We start from the raw sequence: 17,637 nt of genomic DNA on the forward strand, positions 1-17,637 counted from the left end.
GGCTCCGTCGTGACTTCCGGCTATGGCCAGAACGTAGGAACCAATGTGCTGTACTGTAATGTTATGGATCCAGCAAGTTTCTTGTATTTGTAATATTTGTTTGGTATGTCCATGCTTCTTATTTTTTCTCTACCTCGTAGCGACTGGCGAGGTTGTAGGCTGCATACTGCTGCATTTCTATGGGGGAACGAAAGCACTGCGGACCGGAACACGGGGCGGGACATCCTGTGACGCGACATAATCCTGCCTGAGAGAGAAAGCCGAGAGCCAGGTGACTCCCAGTCACTCACATGCCTTGATTTATAAAGTTTACTCTTGTAGAGTTGGCTCGTAAGCTAAGCTAATATAGGAGCCACCTGGTCTCTGACAGTTACTCAACATGTCGGCCGCAGCAGCACCTGTGAGTGAGCATGATGTTGGTCATCGTGGTGAATTTGAAGAGCTGACGTTAGCGAATCAAAGAAGATGGCATCAAGCCGGCGCACAGCAGCAGTACCAGGTCAAGTAAACAAGCTAACGCTGTTAACCTTATACTGCTTACTTCAGATCTCAAAGCAATGCTAACCTTTGAGTCATGAGGAGGGGACACGTGTGTTCTCTACTGTCCTTAGTGCGCCACAACTTCCACTGTCAATGGCATGCTTTCATTGTTGGGCCTAATTATTTATTACTACTACCGGTATTTAGTTTAGCCCCGGTAGCGTACAGGAGAGAACGCCACGCCAAACTCTATTCATAAATCGGACAATTGAACGTGTCCTTGCATGTAAGCAAATGGTAGAACATTACTTAATAACTAATACGAATCGTTAGGGTCCACTATTTAATTCGGCACGATATAATACACTAAGCGGCACTTACATTAATCATATTTTAACTTTTAGAATTGGTTCATATAGCCTATTGCTCTCTACCGACCTTTGTGGTGTATTATTTTGGACCGTTAAAACAACAGGCGAAACGAGAAGCTGGTATATGAATTATGGATTTAACTCTGCGTGTGTGTCTGTCTATCTGTCTCTCTCTGTGTAAATCAGTTGAGATTTACATAGAAAGAGCAAGAGAGAGAAACCATAATAACATGTCATGACATGACATGATGAACTGTTAAATTTGGTGTATAGACACACCAAGCATGAGTTCGATCAATAATATTTAAATTTCTAGTTGTAACTTAATTTAATATAATCTCCTGAGTCCTGACGAAAACTCAGGCCACTTGTTTTGTATTTTCTCAAATAAAGGCAAAGCAGTCTTGGTTCCACATTATGACATACAATGAAACAAAAATTAAATTAATTTTCAACAAACAAATGCATCAACAATTAGGAACGAACGGGATAGGTAACTACGCCGTCTGGCTTTATTATTGTGTTATTTTAGATTTGAATCTAACCTTAGTTCTCAGTGGTGCCAAGATTGGTGGATTAAGTTAGGGTGCTGCTGCTTGCTGCCTGCTCCTCTTGACTAACAAGTAATACCACATTTTATCATTCATAACCAGTGCAAGTTGACATCAGTTCAATTTGTTCATGTCAGTCTTTGTGTATTCACTGCCATGTAAATGTTCTGTGTAAATTGACCTGGAAGTAACGCTTTACTGGAATGCAAGTCATAGGTTTTGTCTTATGACTTTATGACCTTACCAATAAGTTACCATGGTATCAACTATGTTGACATCATGGCAATTATTGCATCTTTTATCTTATGATATCAGTGTGCAAACTGTGTGGTTTTATTACCCTGCCTGGGGCCATTATATTTGTATGTGACCTCTGGCTACAAAAGCCTGCAGATGGAAAGTATTCATGGAACTGTGGCCAATTCTGGACACACACACACACACACACACACACACACACACACACACACACACACACACACACACACACACACACACACACACACACACACACACACACACACACACACACAGCCTTCACTAAAGCTGCACACCCCATGCACAGTTGTTATTGTTACATTATGATTGTAGTGCTAGTAGTATCCATTGCAATTGTGTTGCTTTTGTTGGATTGGTTTGTCAACAAAGTTGCAAAAAGATACTTGTCACATGAAGTTGTAATGTTTGGCTGTTGACGATGAAGATGTAGAAAAGGGCCCATTGGCTGGTCTTTGGTGCAGGGCCGGCGCCAGGATGAAATTACTTAGGGGGCGGTTATAACTGGGGAGGGGGCTGATATTTTTATATCGTAAAACATAGGTGATATACCCGCTATGCCTATTTCTGGACTTTTTAACCATAATAACCTCTGAAAAGCACAGTAACAACACAAGAAAGACTACTATTCAAAATCAAATAAAACATTTATTTCACAGCAGCAGATTAAGGCATTAATAGAGCTGAGCTTTGCATAACGTGAAATGCGGGACCTGTCTGGAGCACTCTGAACATATTATGTCTATGAAAAGTCATAGAATAAACAATTGCTGCAAAAATCAACAAAAACGAAACAAAATAATAGCCAGTCAGTGCCAGGTTCATTAAATTAAAGAAATAAAGTGATCAGATGCGTTGTTTCCGTCTTTCTGCCCTTGTGACAACCAAAGCACAGCAAATAGCGCTTCCATGCCAATTCTGAAACAACAGAGCTATGTTTATAGGGGGTAGCCTACATGAACTTAAACTGATCAAATTTGATGAAGACTGCAGAAACATGTCAGGTACAAACATTGCCTAACTGGCCTTTATAGATTAACTATTAAAAAAAAAAAAACTTAAAGTGAGGGGGCAGAAAATTGAACTGAGGGTGCAAAGACCCCTGGCGCCCCCTCGTGGCGCCGGGCCCGCCTTGGTGCCAGGTGATGTCACCTCACCTTCTATGACAAAGATCAGCCAACAGGAGATGGCAGTTTCAGTAGCATGCTGTTAGGGCTGGACGATACGACTTCAAATCAATATCAGGATTATTTCAAACTTTTACCTCAATTATAATTAACAAACTATTATTGAGGGTTTACGTTGTTTCCCCCCAGGCTCTTTTTTCTGCTCTGGTTTATTTGTTGACTCGATGTTTTCGTTCGTGTCATGTCATCCATACGACAGCTTGGTTTTGAGTGAACGCAGACTAGGAGGGCCGACACACCCAAAACACTTGAAAGGACTAGGGCAGGGTGCCCAAATTCTTTCCCATGAAGGGCCAAAACTCAATCTGGGTGGAGGGCCGAGGGCCAAAAATAAACGTTGTGGAATTACATTAAAATGTATTGTGTTTTATAGAAAATTAACATTCTAAATCTAAAATAACATTTCAATATAATAATCTACTTTTTATCTGTTTGGTAATTGTAATAATTTGCAATTGGTTATATATATTTTAAAAAACATCTGCATTTGTGGGGAGCTTAAACATTTAATCAGTAAACACCCAGTTAAAAACAGTTGTATTTTCCACCTTTGTAATCAAGAGAGAAATTTGACTTAATTCACAACTTGAAAAATCCTCAAGGTACAGGGGCGGAGCGACCCTATCAGCCCAGGGGGGGCGAAGCTCTTAGGGGGGCCCCCCACCCCAATTTTTTTTTTTAGTTAATTAAGGTGAAGAAAAATTTGCCTTTTTTGCATGTTTGAATCTGTTTTAGCCATATTTAGTGGAATATCTCATTTTAAACACACCAATGTTATTGTCTATTGATTGAATTGCTCTCACACTCAGGCCTGGCCTGGCATGCAAATTCGTTTTTTTTTTCTTTTTTTCCCCAAATCCGTGGCGGGCCAAAACAAACAGAGCGCGGGCCAAACTTGGCCTGCGGGCCCCAAATTGGTCAGCACTGGACTAGGGCTTTAGAGGCCCGACAGATACGTCACCTCACGTCTACTCTCCTGTGTGGATAAGTCACCTCACGTCTACTCTCCTGTGTCGATATGTCACCTCACGTCTACTCTCCTGTGTCGATATGTCACCTCACGTCTACTCTCCTGTGTCGATACGTCACCTCACGTCTACTCTCCTGTGTCGATACGTCACCTCACGTCTACTCTCCTGTGTCGATACGTCACCTCACGTCTACTCTCCTGTGTCGATATGTCACCTCACGTCTACTCTCCTGTGTCGATATGTCACCTCACGTCTACTCTCCTGTGTCAATATGTCACCTCACGTCTACTCTCCTGTGTCGATACGTCACCTCACGTCTACTCTCCTGTGTCGATATGTCACCTCATGTCTACTCTCCTGTGTCGATACGTCACCTCATGTCTACTCTCCTGTGTCGATATGTCACCTCATGTCTACTCTCCTGTGTCCATATGTCACCTCACGTCTACTCTCCTGTGTCGATATGTCACCTCACGTCTACTCTCCTGTGTCGATATGTCACCTCATGTCTACTCTCCTGTGTCGATACGTCACCTCACGTCTACTCTCCTGTGTCGATATGTCACCTCATGTCTACTCTCCTGTGTCGATATGTCACCTCTACTCTCCTGTGTCGATATGTCACCTCACCTCTACTCTCCTGTGTCGATATGTCACCTCACGTCTACTCTCCTGTGTTGATACGTCACCTCACATCTACTCTCCTGTGTCGATACGTCACCTCATGTCTACTCTCCTGTGTCGATACGTCACCTCACATCTACTCTCCTGTGTCGATATGTCACCTCACGTCTACTCTCCTGTGTCGATACGTCACCTCACGTCTACTCTCCTGTGTCGATACGTCACCTCACGTCTACTCTCCTGTGTCGATATGTCACCTCACGTCTACTCTCCTGTGTCCATATGTCACCTCACGTCTACTCTCCTGTGTCCATATGTCACCTCACGTCTACTCTCCTGTGTCGATATGTCACCTCACGTCTACTCTCCTGTGTCCATATGTCACCTCACGTCTACTCTCCTGTGTCGATATGTCACCTCATGTCTACTCTCCTGTGTCGATACGTCACCTCATGTCTACTCTCCTGTGTCCATATGTCACCTCACGTCTACTCTCCTGTGTCGATATGTCACCTCACGTCTACTCTCCTGTGTCGATACGTCACCTCACGTCTACTCTCCTGTGTCGATACGTCACCTCACGTCTACTCTCCTGTGTCCATATGTCACCTCACGTCTACTCTCCTGTGTCGATACGTCACCTCACGTCTACTCTCCTGTGTCGATATGTCACCTCACGTCTACTCTCCTGTGTCCATATGTCACCTCACGTCTACTCTCCTGTGTCGATATGTCACCTCACGTCTACTCTCCTGTGTCGATATGTCACCTCACGTCTACTCTCCTGTGTCCATATGTCACCTCACGTCTACTCTCCTGTGTCCATATGTCACCTCACGTCTACTCTCCTGTGTCGATATGTCACCTCACGTCTACTCTCCTGTGTCGATACGTCACCTCACGTCTACTCTCCTGTGTCGATATGTCACCTCACGTCTACTCTCCTGTGTCCATATGTCACCTCACGTCTACTCTCCTGTGTCGATATGTCACCTCACGTCTACTCTCCTGTGTCGATACGTCACCTCATGTCTACTCTCCTGTGTCCATATGTCACCTCACGTCTACTCTCCTGTGTCGATATGTCACCTCACGTCTACTCTCCTGTGTCCATATGTCACCTCACGTCTACTCTCCTGTGTCGATATGTCACCTCACGTCTACTCTCCTGTGTCCATATGTCACCTCACGTCTACTCTCCTGTGTCGATATGTCACCTCACGTCTACTCTCCTGTGTCCATATGTCACCTCACGTCTACTCTCCTGTGTCCATATGTCACCTCACGTCTACTCTCCTGTGTCGATATGTCACCTCATGTCTACTCTCCTGTGTCGATACGTCACCTCATGTCTACTCTCCTGTGTCGATACGTCACCTCACCTCTACTCTCCTGTGTCGATACGTCACCTCACGTCTACTCTCCTGTGTCGATATGTCACCTCATGTCTACTCTCCTGTGTCGATACGTCACCTCATGTCTACTCTCCTGTGTCGATACGTCACCTCACCTCTACTCTCCTGTGTCGATACGTCACCTCACCTCTACTCTCCTGTGTCGATACGTCACCTCACGTCTCCTGTGTCGGGACTCGGGGCCAAAAAGTTGCATTTGAACACACCACAAACACGACAGCCGAAGTGCAACTAGCACGTATGTTCTGTGCCATGTGCCATGTGCCATGTGCCAGATCTGATTCATGAAACAAAGTAGCGTTTGCCATCTCGCTCACCACTTAAGGGATGGCTTTCAACCCACTTGGTATCATTAATCATCTCTGTAATATATAAGCACATGGGCAGTGTTCACCTCTCTCTGTTTTGCTCACGGAGATCTCCCATTTCCTCCTCTCCGCTCCGTTGTGACGTGTTTTATGTCACAACGGAGCTGTGGAAGTTGTGCTGAGCCCTGTACTACGAAACTAGTTTAACAGATCCGCGATAAGTCCCTTTGATCTGGTTTGACTGAACAGGATCAAAGCTATCTAGTTAACTGATACTACGACGCTGGTTTTTTACTAGGTAAGTGGACCTGGGATCTGCCTGTGCACGCGCACGTTTTTCGCTCGTGCACAGGCGCGCGTCCACGCGAAAGAGGTGCACTAGCCAATCACATTATGAACAGCTGAGTTTATCCACGCCCACACCCATTTCCACACCCATTTCCTCGTTCAATGAAGCGCAGTGCATGATCAGAGTTTTAGCGGATATTTAATGTATCCGCGATTTAATGTCAGAATGAAAATCCGCGTTGGATAGTCTGCTGAAGGGCTGTCTAAAGCAGCAGCTTGTATTCACATCAGTCATTTGATTTACTTTGATCAGCGATTTCTGTCTCCTACAGCTTTGTACGAGTGTAAATGTACATTAAATGTGTAATCTCAGTCTATAAATTTCCACAATCTGTAAGCCTATTTAGACCATAGATTTAGAAAGCATGCTCAATGAATAATGATCTCTATCACTCATTATGTGTGTGTGGTTGCACTGATCGAATAATTCATATATAGGCTATAATAATGATATCCTAATATAAAAGAGAAAACTGCTGGACTGAATTGAGACGATGCGGGCATACTTTTCATTGATAAAAACTAGCCTATTTTTGCTCATATATTGGCATACAGCCTACAGGACACAGTTCCAGCTGAAACATGCAAGAAGCCTGCATATTTAGTATTGGGGCTATCCCATATTTATCCCATCTATATTATATGTATAGGCTTTTCTGGCATGTAGGAGAATATCACCCTCACTCCATTTGAGGGTCCATTCATGATATGCGCTGCGGTGATTAATAGTGATCATATTTCTCCACGCATCGTTCAGCTGTTAAGACATAAAGTGGTAAGTAGGCTTAATTTAATTATGTAGCCTACAGAGCCACAAATGTTTTTCTTGTTATATTCTCAGTTGACTGCAATCTATTTTTCATATGGCGATCTTATATGAACGGTGAGTGACTCCAGAGAGCCGATTATATGGGTCTGTCATGGATTTTGATCTTATCCTCTGAAGCTAACCTGGTCGCGACCAGGTTAGCTTTGCAGCGTCAGTTGCCATGGTGATTGAAAGTTAACTTGCTTTGTAGTACGGCTAAACCAGGTTTAAACTCAAACTTACTCGGATAAGGCATTAAACTAGCTTCGTAGTACAGGCTACTGGAGAGGCAGAATCTGCTCCGAGGGCGAGTAGTGCTGTGATTGTTGATCTTTATTTTTGAAGTATACGCACATCCACGGAGAATCACATGGAGAGCCTTAATGAGCCTTAATGACTTGCAGCTGGTGGAGGCGGAGTTTCTGCAGGCAGCAGCAGGAGCATTTTCGGTAACGCTTTAGAATACACCCCGTAAATAAGCATGTAGTTAGAGTATAACAACGGGGTTTAGGGCTGTAGTTATAGTCTAACTACGGGGTTTAAGGAGTGAATTATAAGATCTGTACTTATAGTCTAACTACGGGGTTTAAGGAGTGTAGTTAGAGTATAACTAGACTCCTTAAACCCCGTTGTTATACTCTAACTAGACTCCTTAAACCCCGTTGTTATACTCTAACTAGACTCCTTAAACCCCGTTGTTATACTCTAACTAGACTCCTTAAACCCCGTTATACTCTAACTAGACTCCTTAAACCCCGTTGTTATACTCTAACTAGACTCCTTAAACCCCGTTGTTATACTCTAACTAGACTCCTTAAACCCCGTTGTTATACTATAACTAGACTCCTTAAACCCTGTTGTTATACTCTAACTAGACTCCTTAAACCCCGTTGTTATACTCTAACTAGACTCCTTAAACCCCGTTGTTATACTATAACTACACTCCTTAAACCCCGTAGTTACCCTGTAAGTACAGTGTGGTACCCCGTAATTAGCCTATAAGTAGGGCTGTGCGATTAATCGATTTTGAATCGTAATCGAATTAATTAGTTAGGACGATGTTAAAAAAATTAAAATCGTAAAATCGTTTTTTTTTTTTTTTTTTTTAATTAAATTTTTTAATTTTAAATTTAATTTTCACTTTAACTAGGGTAATTACGTTACGCGGGGCGGCTCTCTCTCATGTACGCATGCTGCTACTTGTCCATTCTCCCAGCTGTAAAGTCTCTCTAGAGGCTGTGATACTGGCTACTAAAGACAGCAGCGCAATGGACTTATTTCAACACCTCCGACCAAAAAGCACAGAGTGAGCACTGAGCGCAGCTTGTTGCACTGCGGGCTGTAGCCTACAAGATAACGATTGCCACAACACACTCACGCGCGCACACGAACACAGACGTTATCACCGGACGATGAAACGTTGCCTTTACAGTTCACATAATAACAAAACAACACGTGAGGCCACTGAGTACTGATAGATTGGCTGTATTCATGGCTGTAACTTAGCAGCCTCAGCTGACTCACCTGTCCCTGTGTGTCTGAATTTCCCCCTAACTGCTATCGCAGTTCCACGCATTCCTGTTGTGACTTTGTGTTATTCTAGTACAGATATAACTCCGAGCACGGGTGGTCGGAGTTAGACACTAATTATCTCACGGAGGAACACGCAAATCCACCAGTGTCAAGTTAGCAAGTGCAAGCCAGGAAGTTAAGCATAGCAGCGGCAAGCTAAAACAGGAAGTTGAGTTGTTCTGCCTTCAGAGTAAAAGCGTAAATTGTCAATTATGGAAAAAAGGGGGAAAAAGAGCTCTGCAGGGCAACAAATGTTTAAAGAAGTATAATAGTATAATAAATCGAAATCGAAATCGAAAATCGAGTTTTGAGAGAAAAAATCGTCAATTTTAGTTTTAGGCAAAATCGCACAGCCCTACCTATAAGTACAAACATTTGTCCCCTGCTTCATAATACAGCCCGCGACCCCGTAGTTAGACTATAAGTACAGATCTTGTTACCCTCTAGTTAAAGTATTTTTTCACTCCTTAAACCCCGTTGTTATACTCTAACTAGACTCCTTAAACCCCGTTGTTATACTATAACTACACTCCTTAAACCCCGTTGTTATACTCTAACTAGACTCCTTAAACCCCGTTGTTATACTCTAACTACACTCCTTAAACCCGTTGTTATACTCTAACTACACTCCTTAAACCCCGTTGTTATACTCTAACTAGACTCCTTAAACCCCGTTGTTATACTCTAACTAGACTCCTTAAACCCGTTGTTATACTCTAACTAGACTCCTTAAACCCGTTGTTATACTCTAACTAGACTCCTTAAACCCGTTGTTATACTCTAACTAGACTCCTTAAACCCTGTTGTTATACTCTAACTACACTCCTTAAACCCGTTGTTATACTCTAACTACACTCCTTAAACCCCGTTGTTATACTCTAACTAGACTCCTTAAACCCCGTTGTTATACTCTAACTAGACTCCTTAAACCCGTTGTTATACTCTAACTAGACTCCTTAAACCCCGTTGTTATACTCTAACTACACTCCTTAAACCCCGTTGTTATACTCTAACTACACTCCTTAAACCCCGTTGTTATACTCTAACTACACTCCTTAAACCCCGTTGTTATACTATAACTACACTCCTTAAACCCCGTTGTTAGACTATAACTACACTCCTTAAACCCCGTTGTTATACTCTAACTACACTCCTTAAACCCCGTTGTTATACTCTAACTACACTCCTTAAACCCCGTTGTTATACTCTAACTACACTCCTTAAACCCCGTTGTTATACTATAACTACACTCCTTAAACCCTGTTGTTATACTCTAACTACACTCCTTAAACCCGTTGTTATACTCTAACTAGACTCCTTAAACCCCGTTGTTATACTCTAACTAGACTCCTTAAACCCGTTGTTATACTCTAACTAGACTCCTTAAACCCCGTTGTTATACTCTAACTACACTCCTTAAACCCCGTTGTTATACTCTAACTACACTCCTTAAACCCCGTTGTTATACTCTAACTACACTCCTTAAACCCCGTTGTTATACTATAACTACACTCCTTAAACCCCGTTGTTAGACTATAACTACACTCCTTAAACCCCGTTGTTATACTCTAACTACACTCCTTAAACCCCGTTGTTATACTCTAACTACACTCCTTAAACCCCGTTGTTATACTCTAACTACACTCCTTAAACCCCGTTGTTATACTATAACTACACTCCTTAAACCCCGTTGTTATACTATAACTACACTCCTTAAACCCCGTTGTTAGACTATAACTACACTCCTTAAACCCCGTTGTTATACTCTAACTACACTCCTTAAACCCCGTTGTTATACTATAACTACACTCCTTAAACCCCGTTGTTATACTCTAACTACACTCCTTAAACCCGTTGTTATACTCTAACTAGACTCCTTAAACCCCGTTGTTATACTCTAACTACACTCCTTAAACCCCGTTGTTATACTATAACTACACTCCTTAAACCCCGTTGTTATACTCTAACTAGACTCCTTAAACCCCGTTGTTATACTATAACTACACTCCTTAAACCCCGTTGTTATACTCTAACTACACTCCTTAAACCCGTTGTTATACTCTAACTACACTCCTTAAACCCCGTTGTTATACTCTAACTACACTCCTTAAACCCCGTTGTTATACTCTAACTAGACTCCTTAAACCCCGTTGTTATACTCTAACTACACTCCTTAAACCCCGTTGTTATACTATAACTACACTCCTTAAACCCCGTTGTTATACTCTAACTAGACTCCTTAAACCCTGTTGTTATACTCTAACTACACTCCTTAAACCCCGTTGTTATACTCTAACTAGACTCCTTAAACCCTGTTGTTATACTCTAACTACACTCCTTAAACCCGTTGTTATACTCTAACTACACTCCTTAAACCCTGTTGTTATACTATAACTACACTCCTTAAACCCCGTTGTTATACTCTAACTACACTCCTTAAACCCCGTTGTTATACTCTAACTACACTCCTTAAACCCCGTTGTTATACTCTAACTAGACTCCTTAAACCCTGTTGTTATACTCTAACTACACTCCTTAAACCCCGTAGTTACCCTGTAAGTACAGTGTGGTACCCCGTAATTAGCCTATAAGTACAAACATTTGTCCCCTGCTTCATAATACAGCCCACGACCCCGTAGTTAGACTATAAGTACAGATCTTGTTACCCTCTAGTTAAAGTATTTTTTCACTCCTTAAACCCCGTTGTTATACTCTAACTACACTCCTTAAACCCGTTGTTATACTCTAACTACACTCCTTAAACCCTGTTGTTAGACTATAACTACACTCCTTAAACCCCCGTTGTTATACTCTAACTACACTCCTTAAACCCCGTTGTTATACTCTAACTACACTCCTTAAACCCCGTTGTTATACTCTAACTACACTCCTTAAACCCCGTTGTTATACTCTAACTACACTCCTTAAACCCCGTTGTTATACTCTAACTACACTCCTTAAACCCCGTTGTTATACTCTAACTACACTCCTTAAACCCGTTGTTATACTCTAACTACACTCCTTAAACCCCGTTGTTATACTCTAACTACACTCCTTAAACCCCCGTTGTTATACTCTAACTAGACTCCTTAAACCCGTTGTTATACTCTAACTACACTCCTTAAACCCCGTTGTTATACTCTAACTACACTCCTTAAACCCCGTTGTTATACTCTAACTACACTCCTTAAACCCCGTTGTTATACTCTAACTACACTCCTTAAACCCCGTTGTTATACTATAACTACACTCCTTAAACCCTGTTGTTAGACTATAACTACACTCCTTAAACCCCGTTGTTATACCATAACTACACTCCTTAAACCCCGTTGTTATACTATAACTACACTCCTTAAACCCCGTAGTTAGACTATAAGTACAGATCTTATAATTCACTCCTTAAACCCCGTAGTTAGACTATAACTACAGCCCTAAACCCCGTTGTTATACTCTAACTACATGCTTATTTGCGGGCTGTATTCTAAAGCGTTACCGCATTTTCTCTGTGAAGTAAACAGAGAGAAGGTAAAACACTGTGCTTACATTACCCAGATGATATATGATACAAAGTGGGTTGATTACCGGTAAAGCCATCCTTTAATCAGTTTCGTATTATAGCTACTATCATCAAGAATATGTCCAATAAAAACTTGCAAATGGCACTGGCGTATGTTGGCGAGAAACCACACTAAAATTGGTGATATCAGTGATCGAAAATCTTTTTCTCACTTTTTATTTTTATTTTTTTTGCTCCAAGTGAAAGGTTTTTTTACAATTCAGTAGATGGCTGGTTCGCTTGTTGCTTAAAACTCGAAGGATTTTTCAAAACTTCTATGGAGAAAATGAATGGGGAATTCTCTGATGAAGCTGATAAAAAGTGGGTGGTCACTGTTGAGCTCTATTGTGTTGCCAGGAAACAGTTTGAAACCTGCTTATGTCCTGTTAGCTAACAGGAAGTAAGCTAGGGGCAATTTGGAATGTTGTCGAGTCAAAGCCGTCTACAGAATGAATTATTGTATTACATTTTGAATTGGTCATACTGACGTTGTGTGTGGGTAGCCTGACCTGAGCTTTGCCTCCACAGGGTGACAGCAGGAGAACCAGGCCCAGACCTGCTGCTCCCAGGTACGATACGATACGATATACTTTATTGTCAGTTTCAGTTCACACTGAAATTTGTCTTGCAAGACAGCGGCAGTCCCACACACAAACACATGACAAAGAGAACAAAACCAAAAATACAAAAATACATGACACACATACAGCACACAGAGAGCACTAGGGCTGGGACGGATCAGAAAACCCACGGATCGGATCGCGTGACGGATTTTGAGCCACGGATCACGGATTTTTCGGATCAGCAAAAAAAAAAAAAGAGGCTATATCAGATTTTTTCTCTCAAAATTAGATTTTCGATTTGAATTTGTAATACTATTGTACTTCTCTAACCATTTGTTGCCCTGCACAGCTCAAAAAATATTTTTTTCTCATGACACAATTTATACTTTTACTCTGAAGGCAAAACAAACCAACTTCCTGTTTTAGGTGGCACTGCGCCTAACTTCCTGCCTGTTGCTTGCTAACGTAGTCACATGACACGGGTACAGATCAGACCGGGTGAGTCTGGAAACATAACGTTGATGCTACGTTATGCTACTCGATGGCCCCACGTGTTGTTTTGTTATGTGTCCAAGGCAACATTTCACCGTCCGGTGATAATGTGTTCGTGAAACGTGTGCGCGTGTGTGTGTGCGCGTGTTGTGGCTCTTGCTATCTTGTGCAGCGCGCAACATGCTGCTTGCATTCCTGTGCTTTTTCAGAGGTGTTGAAATAAGTTTGCTGTCTTTAGTAGCCACTAGCCACAGCCTTCAGAGAGACTTTACAGCGAAGGGATGAGGAAGCTCACTTGTGCTTGCCATGATGATGCCTGTCTGTGTCTGGCTGCGCTGCAGGCGTTCTCATACACTAACGTTAAACGTTAAATGAAACGAAGGGGGGGGGGGGGGTGGTCCGCGGACCACGACGTTCCGAACCGTGGGGGCTGATCCGTACGGGTCACGGATTATCCGTGATCCGTCCCAGCCCTAGAGAGCACTGGTCACTGCTCCACTGACCCTCGGCCATGTTCTTGATTAAGCCTCAGGATCGACTGATGTATAAAGGACTTTCTTAGTCTGACCTTCTTGAAAGTTGGGATTAAGTATTTCCTGCCAGAGGGCAGGAGTTGATATTCTTCATGTAGCACATGATTAGTGTTTGAGGAGGTAGGCCTGGGCAATATCAATAGTGTATTATCCATATTGTATAGAGCCCGACCGACACTGGATTTTGGAGGCCGATGCCGATACCGATATTAGGAATTTGGTTTGGTTTATTTCGGATCAAGAATGCATAAAAAACCATTACAAATTTACAAATAATACAGTAGTAAAAAAAAAAGTACACAATATGTAAATCGAAAGTAAAATGATCCAAGGGTAGCCCAGTAAAGCAGCTTAAAGTTACAAACTAGAAGCCTGCTTATTTCCACTGGGCTCCTTCAAATATCAAAACCTTAGTAAAAAAATTCCGATATCGATATATCGGCCGATATTCTTATATTATATAATACGTAAGGGTTAATGCACGACGAGGTGTACATTATCACTTTTTAAGGGACGACGCGAGAGGCGTGAACCATCCGAGGCGCAGCCGAGACGTCGGCCAATATCGGCCGATAATATCGGTGGACCGATATATCGGTCGGGCTCTAATATTGTATATGAGCAATAGGCATGGGTCGATTTCCGGTTTTACCGGTTCGGTTCGGTATACGAGCCCAAACCGGTTTGATCACGTGCAAACCGAAAAAACCTTTTTTTTTTTTTTTTTTTTTTTATTTTTTTTTTTTTTTTTTTAATTTTTTCTTTTTTTTTTTCTTTCTGCCAGTCCATTCTGATTGCACTATTGTTCGTATTAGCCTCTTCTCAAGTTGCACTAGTAGGCAAAAGTCTTATTTTGTTTATTATGTTGATGTTTGAAGAAAAGTTAAGCTGAATAGTTATGAGAAATAAAAACAGTGTGTTGTTACAGTTAAAAGGTTCTGCTTATTTGTATTCAGTGTTCGTGCTGGTTGGCAGCATACCAGCTTAGAGGTGCATTATCGCCACCAACTGCAGCCGCTTTGATACGTTTTTTTGGGGAATATCGAACCGGTTTCAAAATGTTCAAACCGACCCATGCCTAGGCCCTATATTGTGTGAATTTGTGAGTTTTGAAGTTTATAAGGCAGCTCAGCTGTAAGCCAATCCATTCTGATTGCACTGCTTGTGTTTTTATTAGCCTTTTTCTCAAGTTGCACTATAGGCAGAAGTCTTATTTCATTTATTATTTTGATGTTTAGAAGAAAAGTTGAGCTGAATAGTTATGAGAAATAAATACAGGGTGTGTTTGTTACACAGGTGTCCTGCTTCTTTTTATTCAGTATCATTGCTGGTTGACAATACCAGCTTAGAGGTGTATTATCGCTATCAGGTGGACTGAAGTTGCACTACAGACAGTTATGGGCCACACTCGGGAGCCCTGCTTGGGAAAAAAAAAAAAAAATTTTTTTTTTTTTTAATTAAAAAAAAAATCGGTATACCGGTTCGATCCGGTTTAGACAGCAATATCGAACCGGTTTTAAAATTTTCAAACCGACCCAGCCCTAATGAGCAATGTAGGAAACTAGCCAGGGGCATAAATGCCCAGAGAAATTTCAGACTGCCCCTAAAAACCGTGGTCAAGATTTTGATTATTTTATTTTCATTAAATTCAAATAATTTCCATTTCCATCTCTAAGACACACTCAACACGGCACGCTGATTGTCAAAAGAAGATGAAGAACACACTCGCACAAACAGTGCTGTTGTTAACACTACGCTTTAGCAACTTTATTATATATACACTACCAATTACTATTTTAAAGTTCCCCCAACATTTAGTAAATGCCCCCACTTTTTTATTTTGCCCACAAAATTAAAGTTCCTACACTGTCTTAGATGATGCATATCGCTGCATTACAGTAAAGTGATGTGATTTTCTGAACATAACACACTGTTCTAGATAGCTCTTCTATTATTTGCTTTACCCACGTAGTCATTATATCCACATTACTGATGATTATTTATCCAAAATCTCATTGTGTCAATATTGTGACCCAGCCCTACGCCCAGGGCCCGGCCGCAGCAGCCCTCCAGTGACCCCGCGGCCCGCTGGCCCTACCTGGACGACCCCACCACCCGGCCCCAGCGTGATGACTGTGAGCGCATGGGGACTCTGTTTGGCTCGCTCAACAAGCTGCTGCGCCGAGCTGGCTTCACACAGATGTACTTTGGGGAGAAGATCGTGGAGCCCGTGGTCATCGTCTTCTTCTGGCTCCTCCTCTGGTTCCTGGGCATCCAGGCTCTGGGGTTGGTGGGGACTCTGTGCATCATCATCATCTACATCCAGAAGTAACCCGAGTCAAGTCTCCTTCTGTTTGCTGTGGTTGTGGTTAACGCTCACTCTTCTGGGACTCCATCAGTGCTAATGGACTGTCTCCAGGACAGAAATCGTGCTCATAGGGTGGATGCATGGATGGTAGGGCTGGGTTATATATATATTAGGGGTGTCACGATACACTCAGTTCACGATACGATACGTATCACGATACTGGGTTCACGATAACGATACGATACGATACGATTTTAACAATATTTTTTTAAACTTGAATAATGACAATATATGACTGGAAAAGTAGTATTTTATTTGAAATGCACAAATACAAAACATGCTGTTGTGGGAAATTGTTATTACAATAACAACTAGAAAAAACATGAGATTGGAGATAAGGCTTATCTTGAAATAGAATGAGTTACACCGTCACTTAGATTTACTTTGAACTAAAAGGTTTCTCAGCAGTAAAAATTCTCATTATGCATCTTCAGTTTTTCTTCAAACTCAAACAACAAGACTTTTCTTAGTCCTATTTTTTATGCATCTTCAGTTTTTCCTGTCAAGTAAACAGTTTTGCCAGAAACTCAATTGAATGGTTTCTCTCCTGTATAACTTATCATGTGTCTCTTATGTGTGAGACTTGTTCAACTGAACTACTTTCCACACATTGAACTTCAACAAACAAAGACGTTTCTTAGTCTATTTTTGAAAAAAAAAATCGCGATATGAGATTTCATCTCAACGATACATATCGTGACGTTTTACTATCGCGAAATTTCGTGTGACGATATATTGTGACACCCCTAATATATATATATATATATATATATATATATATATATATATATATATATATATATATATATATATTATACAATCAAATCGATATTAATTTAAAGGAACTGATATCGAGTCATGAATCCCAATACCGATCATGTAAAATAATGCCTTTTCCTGTGGATGCTTGAAGCTTTAACCCCGTTAGACTCGTGTAGTTACGAGATTTCGTAAACATCTGTAAAGATCAATATTTTTAATAATGCACCAGGTTAGAGGGTTTCTTGTCAAATGTACAGCATTGGTTCTTTGAGAATTTCTTTCATATCGAAGCAAAATTGGTATTGTAACTGAAATACGGATACCGATTCGTATTGTATCGAATCGGGACCTTGTGTGTCGGAATCATATCGAATCGGGAAATACCCCGCCCTAGTGGATGGCTGTGGCGTGATTATGGCCGACGGGTGCTTGGGGGATTTATGTCATGATGG

At 41.7% G+C, this 17,637-nt stretch overlaps 1 protein-coding gene across 1 annotated transcript; it reads left to right on the forward strand.

The window, feature by feature from the left end:
• Nucleotides 1-379: 379 nt before the first annotated feature.
• Nucleotides 380-16,804, forward strand: fam241a (family with sequence similarity 241 member A; the record flags this gene model as incomplete). The annotated part of the gene is made up of 3 exons (XM_083633220.1): nucleotides 380-400; nucleotides 12,996-13,036; nucleotides 16,093-16,804. The coding sequence occupies 3 exons, from the start codon at nucleotides 380-382 to the stop codon at nucleotides 16,385-16,387; spliced, it is 357 nt and encodes a 118-aa protein (XP_083489346.1). The 3' UTR covers nucleotides 16,388-16,804.
• Between the last annotated feature and the right edge of the window lie 833 nt (nucleotides 16,805-17,637).

Source organism: Poromitra crassiceps, assembly GCF_964638095.1.
Source record: "Poromitra crassiceps genome assembly, chromosome: 3".
NCBI classification, from domain to species: domain Eukaryota; kingdom Metazoa; phylum Chordata; class Actinopteri; order Beryciformes; family Melamphaidae; genus Poromitra; species Poromitra crassiceps.